Source organism: Humulus lupulus, chromosome 9, assembly GCF_963169125.1.
Source record: "Humulus lupulus chromosome 9, drHumLupu1.1, whole genome shotgun sequence".
Taxonomy (NCBI): Eukaryota; Viridiplantae; Streptophyta; class Magnoliopsida; order Rosales; family Cannabaceae; genus Humulus; species Humulus lupulus.
Window position 1 is genome coordinate 185057917 of NC_084801.1, and position 12514 is coordinate 185070430.

The window sequence follows — 12514 nt, forward strand, 5'->3', positions numbered from 1 at the left end:
TTTTTCTTTCTCGTTAGATGTCACAGAATCTGGAAAGACGGTGGGGGTCATTACGAGCAATCCCTTACGAGCCCAAATCTCTGAGCCCGGAATCGGTCTTTGTCCGGAACCAGCGTCGGATTAAAGAGTACGAAATCGCACGCGAGCAAGAAGACATCCGAGCCCACTATCGCCGCCAGATTGACGAGGTCATCGAAAAGAAGAGAAGGGTCCTTCGGGAAGCCATCTATCCGGAGCCGAACCCCGGACCTAGGCCAGTTCCCCTTGACCCCGCGTTAAAAGTCACGGTAGCATACTATCCGGGGGAACTTCAGTTTTCCTTAATGGCGGAGCCTTCATCTTCGCAGCCTAGGAGGGAGATGTTTGAAGCCGAGTTCTACCAGAGCTCGGTTACCACCTCCGACCAGATAACTGACATCCTGGCCCTTCGTGGCCTTAGCTCGTTGGACACACTGAACTGCCGAGCTCCGACAAGACATGAACGGAGCTGCTTCGCTCCTGGGGGCCGTGATTCCAGTGTGAAGTACGCGGCCTGGAGCCAGGAACACCTAAAGGCAGGAGCTTTGCTGCCCCTGAAGTCCTTTTTCAGAGATTGCACCGATTTCGTTGGGTTGGCTCCATTCCAACTCAACACCAACTCATACAGGGTGCTGTCTGCCCTGAGGTCCTTATTCCACGAGCTGGGGTGGATAGGACCTTCACCCCAAGAGATTTTATACCTCTTTTGTTTGAAGAGTAATCCCTCCCGAGCTCGGGGAGGAGATGGTTTTTACTACCTTTCGAGCTATCCCAAAGAGACAAAAATCTTTGAAGACCTTCCGAACCATCCCCCTGACTTCAAAAGGGCTTTTTTCTGGACAGACGGTCTGTTCCCGTCTCGACATCGTTCGTTTAGGCGAATTCGTAAGTATTCTCGTTACTTTCTATTTTTGAGCTCGAATCTTTAGTCCTTGTATCCATGTTTAGTTGAAGTGTATCTCGCCTTTCAGCTAACTTTCAGCGTCCCACCCCCGACGAGACAATGAAGGAGCACAGAGGGAGCCTGCTCCGACTCCCTTATGGCAGGAGGTCTCTTTCATTTCTGTTACATGAGGACAAACTTCGAGCTTGTGGCTTGTTGGGACAGGGCCAGTCAACCTCTGACTGGTCCAGTAAAAAATACGAACGCTGGGAGGAAGTGCCTCTGCCCACAGGCATCCTTCCTCCGAGGAGGGAAAGGAAAGCACCTCTCCCAATTCGCTCGAGAAGTCCGCGGTCAGGGAACGAGGCAAATGATGAAGCCTCGGGTTCGGACTCCGATGGAGGTAAAACCCTTCCTACTTCGCGAATGTGGTCTCCCACTTTATTAAAACACAGGCCCAATAGACTAGTCTCGTGCCCACAGGATAGATATCACTTCTATATATGGAGTTGGGTAGATGACTGTGTCCATAGGTTTGATAGTGGGCTCGGGAAATACGACACTATGTATACCACAGACGAGATGTGGAATGGGATAGTTGTGCAGTATGGGACCAATGACTATAGGGACCTTTCGAGGTTATCACCAACTTATAGGGAAGGCCCTCCCCCCGCCTCTTCTGAAGACGGGGGAATTTCATGGTCCCCAAGCTCGATCTCGGGGGAAAGTTCCAGTTAGGTTTTTTCTTTCACCACTCTATATAGTGTTGGAGTAACTTGTATTTCTTTCACTGACTCACTGTGATGACTTGTGCAGGCAACATGGACTCCGACCTCGACGCCCTCATCGACAATGCGGGTGCCAAGAGGAGCAAGCGCCCCAGGGCAAGGGGACTGACAACCAGTCAGCCTGGGAAAAGCTCCAATAGATCCAGGAAAACGCCTCCTCCTCCCCCGCCGGCTTCGAGCTCTGCTGCTGCGTCGACTGGCCAGACTAACGTCCCCACGACGATACCACCCTCGCAGGCCGTCGTCCCTGTGGTGGCGCCGGCCTCGCAGACTGATATCGCTGCCGTGGTTGAATCCCAACCTCCTGTGGCGGGTCAAATGCCTTCTACCCAGCTCGTCAAAAGACCTTCTGCTTCCTGAGCCCAGAAGCTAACTATTTCCACCCATATGGATTCGTATGTGGTGGATAATGCTGCCGGTCCTCACGGGTCTACGCTGATCTCGGATGTAATGTCCCGGATTGGCCAGAGCTACGGCAATTTTGAGGCTCCTCAGTGGCAGTGTCTAACTGGCACTCGGGACCGCACTGTCCTGTACGAGAAGAGTATCGAGCACACTGCCGCGGTAAGTATCCTATATATTCCCTTTGCTTACATTCATGCTGTCTCGAGGCTAATGATGGTTTCTTCCTTTTTTCAGGCTCTTGCTTTCACTGCCCAGCTTAATTACGAGCTGAACAACGAGGTCCATTCGAGCAGGACCCTCGCCCAAGAGGAGAGGGACCTCCACCTTAAAGCGAATGACGACCTGAAGGCAGTGAATACTAAGCTCGAGGCAGTGGTTAAGGAGCGTGAGGAAATGGCCAAGGAGCTCGGAAAGCTGAAAAACGAACTTGAGGAGCAGAAGAAAGACAACATCCAGCTTCGGGAGACCAATAAGAAGCTCGAGGAAGACAAGGCCGTCACCCTCGACCTCATGGAGGATATCAAAACCCGCCTTACTGCTGAGTTCAAAGAAAAGAAGGAAACGGCGGTCGATTCAGCCATGTACCGGATGTGGGCCTATAACGAAGAACTGGACACCAGTTTTTTGGGTCCCCTCGAGGCGTCCTTCCTCGAACGATGGAATGCCCGGCTCGAGAAGGAAGAGGCTGACCAGCTCGAGAAGGATAAAGCTACTCCGAGTACTGTTTCGGAGGGAGCTCAGGAGGATAGTCATGCTATTCGTCCTGAGGGGTCCGGTGCCACTGATGCTGAGAAGGCCAAGGAGACTCCTCTTCTTTGAATCTGACCTCGGGGAGATCAGTTTTCGGGGCTGCGTCCCATTATTTCTGTAATTATTTCAACTTGTGCCCACGGGGCTGATACAATTCCCTTTATTATTCTTTTATATACTTACATTTCTTGGTTCGAAATATTTTGCATATTTTTATAATTAATGGACCGGTTATGTTTATTTATGCATACAAACATAGTTTGGATTTAGGCTCGAAATTCGATGCATTCATGCATAGTTTATTCGATTTATCCGTTTCCAACCTCGTTATGTATCAAGGTCGGACATTACTGTAACCATGAACTGAAAAGTACTTATATGGCATGTAATATGAATGATTTGGTTAATCTTTTTAGTCACTTTTCCTCATCCTTAGTATCTTAGCTCCGAGGTTATGAGTTCGAAACTATTTTAAGATGTTCCAGCCTCGATCTCGACATATTTTGTGACGGGTTTAGGCTCCCATTCATCATTGATCGATAATTTGGCTGGTTTGTTCCAAACCTGTTATGCTTGCACATCTGGTTAATTCCAAACATTTTTGGTTTTTGGTAGCTCGGTAATGTCCGAACTATCTAAGCCCGCGTACTTGGTTATTTCCAAATACTTAATGTTTTTTATAATTCGGTTAAGTCCGAACTATCTAAGCTCGCTCGGTTAAGTCCGAACTATCTAAACTCGCGTATTTGGTTATATCCAAATACTTTTTTGTTTTTGATAACTCGGTTAAGTCCGAACTATCTTAGCTCGCGTATTTGGTTGTATCCAAATACTTTTTGTATTATATATATATTTTTTTTTTTTTAAAGCTAGAGGTATGTATACCAATGTTGCCCCCTTAATATCCTATGAGTGTGACCATAGGTTATTAAATTAAGAGAGATTGCAAAAATAAAAATAAGTTACATGTGAAACAAAGTAGACCCTTTATTTGAAATTCAAAAACAAACTAAGTACAGAAAATCATGGTTACGGGCGACACTTCCTACACTATTGATAATATGGTCTAAGGTGTTCGCCATTCCATGCTCGTGGTATGAGGTTCCCATCTAATCTCGCAAGTTTGTATACGCCAGGGCGGATGACTGATTCTATCTGGTATGGTCCTTCCCAGTTTGGCCCGAGTACTCCTGCTGCTGGATCTCGGGTTGCTAAGAATACTCGTCTCAAAATCAGGTCTCCTACTCCGAACTTTCGACTTCGGACCCTTTTATTGAAATATCTTGTTGTTCGTTGCTGGTAAGCAGCATTTCTCAGCTGAGCCTCCTCCCTTTTTTCTTCGATCAAGTCTAGGGTTTCTTCGAGCTGAGTATGATTGGAACTTTGGTCGTAAATCTGAGTTTGAATTGTCGGAATTTCGACCTCAATGGGCAACATTGCCTCGCAGCCGTATGCTAGAGAAAACGGGGTATGCCCAGTTGATGTCCGAGCTGTAGTTCTATATCCCCAAAGGACTTGGGGTAATTCCTCAGGCCATCGTCCCTTTGCTTCTTCCAACTTTTTCTTCAAGGAACTCTTGAGAGTTTTATTAACGGCTTCGACCTGACCGTTCGCCTGAGGGTGAGCCACTGACGAAAAGCTCTTTATTATACCGTTCTTGTTACAAAAGTTGGAAAATAAGTCGCAATCAAACTGGGTTCCGTTGTCAGACACAATCTTTCTTGGCACTCCATATCGGCATACGATGTTCTTTACCACGAAATCCAGGATCTTCTTCGAAGTTATGGTCGCCAATGGTTCAGCCTCCGTCCATTTTGTGAAGTAATCAACCGCGACCACAGCATACTTTACTCCTCCTTTGCCAGTTGGGAGTGAGCCTATGAGGTCGATGCCCCATACCGCAAAAGGCCATGGGGACGTCAACATGGTTAGTTCGGAAGGTGGAGCTCGGGGTATCGTGGCGAATCTCTGGCACTTGTCGCATTTTTTCACGAACTCGAAAGAATCCGTCTTAATGGTTGGCCAGAAATATCCTTGGCGTATAATTTTCTTGGATAGGCTGTGCCCCCCGGTATGATCTCCGCAAAACCCTTCATGAACTTCTCTAATAATCTTCTTTGCCTCGGGGGGAGTCACGCATCTGAGCAATGGCATGGAATACCCTCTTCTGTATAGCCTTCCATCCAGGATGGTGTAACGAGGAAGTTGATACATTAGTTTCCGAGCCTGACTTCGATCTTTGGGAAGAATTCCATTTTCGAGGTATTCAACGATCGGGCTCATCCAGGTCGGTTCTGTCTCGATCATGCACACATCTTCCTTGTCTGACTCAGTAATGCTGGGTGCTGACAGATGTTCTATGGGTACAACATTCAGCTCCTCATTTTCAGTGGAAGTGGCGAGCCGAGCTAAGGCATCTGCATTTGAGTTTTGTTCTCGGGGAACTTGTTCGATTGCATAAAACTCAAAAAACTCCAATGCGTACTTTGCCTTCTCCAGATAAGCTGCCATTTTTGTGCCACGAGCCTGATATTCTCCCAAGATTTGATTAACTACGAGCTGGGAGTCGCTGTAGCAATGTATAGCTCTGGCCTTGAGTTCCTTTGCTATTCGTAGTCCCGCCAGTAAAGCCTCGTACTCAGCTTCATTATTAGATGCTTTAAAGCCGAATCTTAATGCAGAGTGAAATTTGCTCCCTGCAGGGGTGATCAGAATAACTCCTGCCCCCGCTCCATTTTCATTTGACGACCCGTCGACGTAAAGTTTCCACAACTCGTGGGCCGTGGTTGTTACTTCGTCGTCGGCTGCACCGGTGCACTCTACTATAAAATCTGTCAACGCTTGTGCCTTAATGGTTGTTCTCGGATGGTAGGTGATCTCGAATTGTCCGAGCTCAACAGCCCACTTAAGGAGTCGACCAGATGCCTCTGGTTTGGACAAGACTTGCCTTAATGGTTGATCTGTCAGTACATGGATAGGATGTGCCTGAAAGTAAGGGCGGAGCTTTCGAGATGAGTGGATCAGACTGAGGGCGAGTTTCTCCATCAGTGGATACCTTGACTCTGCCCCCAGTAATCTTTTATTGATGTAGTAGACGGGTTTCTGTATTCTCTCTTCCTCTCGGACGAGCACCGCGCTTATCGCGTGTTCAGTTGTTGAGAGATATAAGAACAGTACTTCTCCCGTCTCAGGTTTCGATAGGATAGGTGGTTCGGCTAAGTGCCTTTTTAGCTCTTGAAAGGCTAGCTCGCACTCGTCTGTCCATTCGAACTTTTTACTTCCTTTCAATAAGTTGAAGAACGGGAGACCGCGGTCCGTTGACTTCGAAATGAACCTGCCCAAAGCTGCCATCCTGCCAGTCAAGCTTTGAACATCTTTATGCTTCCGAGGTGACGGCATATCAATCAGGGCCTTTATTTTATCGGGATTAGCCTCGATTCCACGAGAGTTGACAATGAAACCCAGAAATTTCCCTGAAGACACCCCAAAAGTGCACTTCTGAGGATTCAACTTCATGTTGTACTTTCTGAGCACGCCAAAGCACTCTTCGAGGTCATCAACATGGTTCTTGTTAAGTTGAGACTTTACGAGCATGTCGTCAACATAAACTTCCATGTTGTTCCCTATTTGCTCTGAGAACATCATGTTTACGAGCCGCTGGTACGTTGCTCCGGCATTCTTGAGTCCGAATGGCATGACATTGTAGCAGTAGAGCCCTTTATCCGTAATGAAGCTTGTATGCTCTTGGTCGGGGGCATGCATGGGAATCTGGTTATATCCAGAATAGGCATCCATGAATGACATCAGACCATGCCCCGCCGTGGCATCCACGAGCTGATCAATTCTCGGTAGGGGAAAACAGTCTTTCGGGCAGGCCTTGTTGAGGTCTGAGTAGTTAATGCACGTCCTCCATGTCCCATTGGGTTTCGGGACCAACACTGGATTGGCCACCCAATCAGGGTAAAAAGCGTCCCTTATAAAATTATTTGCTTTCAGCCTGTCCATCTCCTCCTTTAGTGCTTTCTTTCTGTCTTCATCCAGCTGCCTTCGCTTTTGCTGCTTCGGAGGAAAGCTTTTGTCTATATTCAATGCGTGGCTCGCTATATTAGGGCTTATTCCCACCATGTCAGAGTGGGACCACGCGAAGACATCCTGGTTTTTCTTCAGAAAGCAAATTAATTGCTATTTTGATTCGTCTAGGAGGTGTTTCCCGACCTTCACCTTTTTCGAGGGACTAGATTCATCGAGCTGAACCTCTTCGAGCTCCTCCAAAGGTTGGAGGTCAATCTTCTCTTCAATCCTTGGATCGATCTCCTCGTCAATTTTTAGAACTGTCCCGTCTTTATACTGTATGACAACAAGTGCTTGCGCGCTTGTTTGTTTCTTTCCCCTTAAGGAAATGCTGTAGCACTCCCTTCCTGCCAGTTGATCTCGTTTCAATGTTCCGACCCCGCTTGGAGTTGGGAACTTAAGGGCTAGATGCCTTACAGATGAAACTGCCCCCAGCCCGACCAGGGCGGGTCTCCCGAGCAATACATTGTAGGCAGATGGTAACTCTACTACCACGAACTCCATCATCTTGGTCACCGAGACTGGATAGTCTCCCAAGGTCACAGGGAGTTCAATGGACCCCATACAGGCGGTTCCTTCTCCAGAAAAGCCGTACAAAGTGGTTGCACAAGCCCTCAGGTCGCGAAGGGAGAGCCCCATTTTCTCTAGGGTTGCTTTATAAAGAATGTTAACTGAGCTCCCATTGTCTATGAGAACTCGGCGCACTCTTTTGTTGGCAAGATGTAGGGTGATGACGAGTGGATCATGATGAGGGAACTGGACATGAGAGGCATCCTCCTCGGTGAAGGTTATAGGCTGAGTCTCAACCCTTTGGCTTTTTGGTGCCCTTGGTTCGGGTTCATATGGAGACCCGTCCCCTGTTCTCAGCTCATTCACATATCGTTTTTGAGCATTTCTGCCCCCTCCTGCGAGATGAGGACCTCCCGAGATGGTTATTACGTCCTCTCCATCTATCGGTGGAGGCCTATCCTCATCCCGAGATCGGGAGTTATTATTCTGTGTCGCCGGAAGTGCGGCTACTCTCTGGCTGGCAGTAGTCTGTCCAGTATTCTGGTTTTTGACATACTGCCGGAAATAACCTCTCGAGATCAATCCTTCGATCTCGTCCTTCAGCTGTCGGCACTCATCAGTTGTGTGGCCGGTGTCCCTATGAAATCGACAATACTTGCTGGAGTCCCTCTTGGACTTTTGATTCCTCATAGGATCCGGTCGCCTGAAGGGGACCTGGTTTTCATTAGCCAGGTATATGTTTTCCCGGGACTCGTTGAGCTCGGTATGCACTTTATATACGGAGAAATATCTTTCTCCTTTTTTCTTCTTTCCTCCATCAGCCTCGGGATTATTTCCCTCGCTTTTTTTTTTCTCTTGGAAGGATTCTCCGAGGCAGGCTGTGTAACTAGAGGGTCAACCGAGGTTGAGGCGGAGTTAATGTTTATCGTTGTAGTTTCGGTCTGCGAGGTCGCTTTGAGTGTTGACCTCGCTTCCTCTACATTAACAAATTTCTGCGCCCGTCTGTTAAACTCGGTTATCGACCTCACCGGTTTCCCTTGTATGTCATCCCAAAGTGCACTCCCGGGTAAAACACCAGCTCGGATGGCCATCAAGTGCCTGCTGTCATCCACGTCACGAGCTCGGGCGACCTCTAGATTAAATCTTGTCAGGTAGCTCTTTAGTGTTTCGCCTGGTTGTTGTCGGACGTTAGTCAAAGTGGATGCTTCGGGTCTGACTCCCACCATAGCCCGGAACTGCTTCTTGAAGTCTCTAGACAATTGATCCCACGAAGTTATAGAATGTCTCTTGTACTTCTCGAACCAACTCTTGGCAGGCCCGGCCAATGATGTTGGAAACAACATACATCTGAGCTCGTAACCTACGTTACTAGCTCTCATAATAGTGTTGAATGTACTCAGATGGCTGCATGGGTCGGTTTTTCCCTCAAACGCTGGGACGTGAGGAATCCGGAACCCTTGGGGGAACTGAGTGCTAGAAATATTGGGAGCAAACGGCTCGAGCTCCTCATCAGAGTCCTCATATCAACCGTTTCCTCGCTCATTCTTCAAAAGCCTAAAGGCTTTTTCGAGCTGATCGATCCTTTCTTGTACTGGGTCCTTAGGCGGTGTTTGGAATTGATAGTCATTAATCGCGATCCCAGGCTCGCGTCTCCGTGAGGGATCTCTACGCCCATTCAGATGATTCCTAAGATCCGGGTTTGTCTGATCTCCCTTTCCCCTGCTCTGATTCAGGTGATTGCGCAGGTCGGGATGGCTCTTATGATTCCCAGTATTTTTACGACCCCGGTCGTGTTTACTGACAGACCTTGTTTCTCCGGACTCATCGCTAGTGAAACTCATCGATCGGTCATTTCGTGGTGGATCCTTTCTACGTCGCCTCGTCACTGCAGTACGAGATCGGGACGTTTGACTTCTCTCGGATGGCGCGCCTTTCCGCCCCTGGAACGTCTCCCCGTTTCCTTGTCTCTCCCCTGTACGCCCTTGATCCTGATCTCGACCAGGTTGAGCGTTCCTGCGGGGAGGTGAAGGATATCTTACGGGAGACGGAGGAAACCGTATAGGTGACGGTGGTTGCCGTCCTTGCCTCGGCCTGGAAGGTCCAGAATTTGCCCGAGATGGGCCGGTTGCGTTTGGTGCGCTACCAGGAACCTGAGTCCGAGCCTCGACAGGAGCTTGGTTGTTCTCAGTTCCTGTAGGCACTTCCACGGGTGGATTAGGCGGGACCCGAGCTCGGGTACTCCTCTGAGGCCTAGAAGGAGCAGATGGCTCTGTTGGTGCTGGAGGCTGAGCTGGCCTCCTTGTGTTAGCATTTTTTCGTGGACGTCCACGGGGCTTCCGGGGAGGAACGTGCACGTCCCTTGGAGGAGGGGCTCGGTCTTCGCGTGGAGGTGGGGGCTGAGCCACCTGCGCCTCCGCGGCTATCCTAGTCAACTCCTCGTTACGTTTGTTGGCATCTGCCAGCAGTTGTTTCAGCTGCCGATTCTCCAATTCTACAATAGGGACATAACGCTCAGGGTTATTGTAATATCCAACATTTTCATAATACATTTATTTATAATAAATCAGAGTTTTAATACATAAAATGTACAACTTTACAAATTTAAGAAATAGTAATGGAAAAATAGTGTTTAAAATATGATTTTATGTTGTTAATGAGATTAAAGAAAGAGAAACTTGAGTAGTCAAGTATTGGACCCAAATGTCATATAATTTTAATTGGGGATTTTTATAAAATTAAGAAAGTTTTGCTAAAGGACTTATTTGAAAAGAATTTTAGTATTTTGGGTCCAAGTGTAATTTTTAAAAATAAAAAAAAATTAAAAATTAAAAAAATTAAAAAAAAAAAAGAAAAGAAAAGGCTTCAGCCTTTCTTTTTACCCGAGCCCCTCTCTCTCTCTCTCTCTCCTCAGAAACTCTCTCTCTCTCCTCAGAAAACCTCTCTCTCTCTCTCTCTCTCTCCTCTACGTATTACTGTTGCCGACGACGCAGGAGTACTTTCCGGCCACCATTTTTAGCCACGCGCCGGACCGTTGGATTCAGAGGCCTCCGAACTATCGACCCACGCGGGAATCTAGAGCTCACTCGCCGATTAAACGCCTCAACCACTCGATTTAAGTTCGGCCACCCCGCGACTTCAAAGTTGCGATTCGGCCACCTCGGGCATCCGTTTGCCGATCCGTCACCACCATCGTGCTCCTCGTGTTGTGGGCTTCAAAACCCAATAACTTGTTCCTACATCTACCATAGTTGGATGGTGGGCCCACCACGAGCCACCGCGATCCACCGTAGATCGACGGTCGAAACTTAGTGTTCGAGGTTCCGGAGTACGTTTTGAGTCTCAGAAAATCATCGTTTGACTTATTGTGGAACCCGATCATTTTGGTATAATTTCTTTAACCTATATATTGTGATTTAATTGTGATTGATTAGAGTAATTGTTATTATGTGTATTTATAGTATATAATTATATATTATTGATATATGGAATATTTTCTGTAATTTACTGGCTGTCTGGGATTATATATATTTTTGATACAGGTTTTGATTTTGGAATTGTCCACTTTATAGCCGTTGTGCTGTCTAATTTTCTAGAAAATATTAGATATTAAATAAAGTATAAAAATACATATTTAATTGATTTTATATTAATATGGAAATTATTATGATTAAGTAATTTTAATTATTATTGTTATTATTTTGTTAAGTAAATCAAGAATACAGATTCATATATATATATATATGAAAAGTATAATTTATAGTAAACCTATTATCTAACTATTATTATTGTATATTAATATTTGAATATTAAAATAATATCAAATATTAGTTTCTTACAGTTATTGATATTTGTAAGACCAATGAAGTTTGGAGAAAGTATATTTATTATATCACTAGAATTGATATTATGACTAATTAATAATAATATAAATATTTATATTTATATTATTATCATTATATTGATTATTACAACTTTATGTTAAAAATATGATTTCTTTTATAAAATGACTATTTGAATATATACATCCATATACGTATTGCTATTGAAGTATTTTGTTATTAATATCGAAATAAGTTTAATTATAGACGATAATTATTATTTTTGTTGGGATTATTATTATTATTATCATAATGGTACATTATCTTATGAGCAAGGTTTAAAGCATGGTTTTATATGAAGAGTGATTTGCATTACGTTGATAATAATTATCATTATCATTAATATAGTTTCTGGTATTGTTAATATACACTATCAATAGTGTATATTTATGGATTTGATAGAATTTAATAAATTATGTGTCTTGAATAGGATTTGTATGGATTTAATTGATTGACTCTTGGTGAGCCGTTTTAAAATAAGCTAAGGACCTAAGGTAAGTAAATCTCACCTTTTGTGCTTAAGTGTAAGATGCATGACTACATTGATTGTGTACATCTGATGAGTTAAGTATGGTATGATGATGATGCATATGATAAGTATGTGAAAAATTGTTATATGAACACCATAAGGGTGTTGTGTGATATGTAATTGATGAATTCTGTGATATGTGAAAGATGTCTTACTTGGTTAAGAATGATATGAATTATGTGCAAGTATGTGTTTTTATGTTGATGGATATGTGGATTACTCTATGTTCATGATTTGTTATATGTTATGATATATGAAGCGTTTAAGTTTTTAGGCTGGAAACCTTAGACCTGAGCCATAGCTCTACGTTAAGGTATAACAACGCCACCAACCCAAAGCTTCATGTATTATGACTAAAGATGTTTTGAGTTATATGAGATGTGATACAATGCCTTGATTGAATACCATCAACATCAGTCATGAACACGAACATTGGCATTTCAGCATCAGCATGTATGCATGGCATGTACAGTTATGTGATACATTATTATGTGATATAAGACCATGCATATGAATATGAGAAAAGTTATGAAATGTCTTGAAAAGTCTTATGTAAAGTTAAACATTTTAATGACACAAGGCTTAAGCAAAGTGATAATAAGATGTTTAAAAAGGGTGCCACTGTTTTGATGAAGCAATCAAGTAAGTTCAGTAAAGAAGACGGAAGTCTATAAGACTTATA

General features: G+C 44.9%; 1 protein-coding gene across 1 annotated transcript; it reads left to right on the forward strand.

Annotated features, from left to right (window-relative positions):
• Positions 1 to 2057: 2057 nt before the first annotated feature.
• Positions 2058 to 7273, forward strand: LOC133800430 (uncharacterized). Its single transcript, XM_062238388.1, has 3 exons — positions 2058 to 2253; positions 2329 to 2490; positions 7253 to 7273. The coding sequence occupies exons 1-3, from the start codon at positions 2077 to 2079 to the stop codon at positions 7271 to 7273; spliced, it is 360 nt and encodes a 119-aa protein (XP_062094372.1). The 5' UTR covers positions 2058 to 2076.
• The last annotated feature ends 5241 nt before the right edge of the window (positions 7274 to 12514 follow it).

What these genes read in the sequence shown, in the direction of transcription:
- LOC133800430 (XM_062238388.1), top strand. Translation starts at nt 2,077, where the DNA reads ATGGATTCGTATGTGGTGGATAATGCTGCCGGTCCTCACGGGTCTACG. An exon ending in GTATCGAGCACACTGCCGCG is followed by an intron (nt 2,254 to 2,328) that starts GTAAGTATCCTA and finishes TCCTTTTTTCAG; the next exon opens with GCTCTTGCTTTCACTGCCCA. An exon ending in TTAAGGAGCGTGAGGAAATG is followed by an intron (nt 2,491 to 7,252) that starts GCCAAGGAGCTC and finishes GAAATGCTGTAG; the next exon opens with CACTCCCTTCCTGCCAGTTG.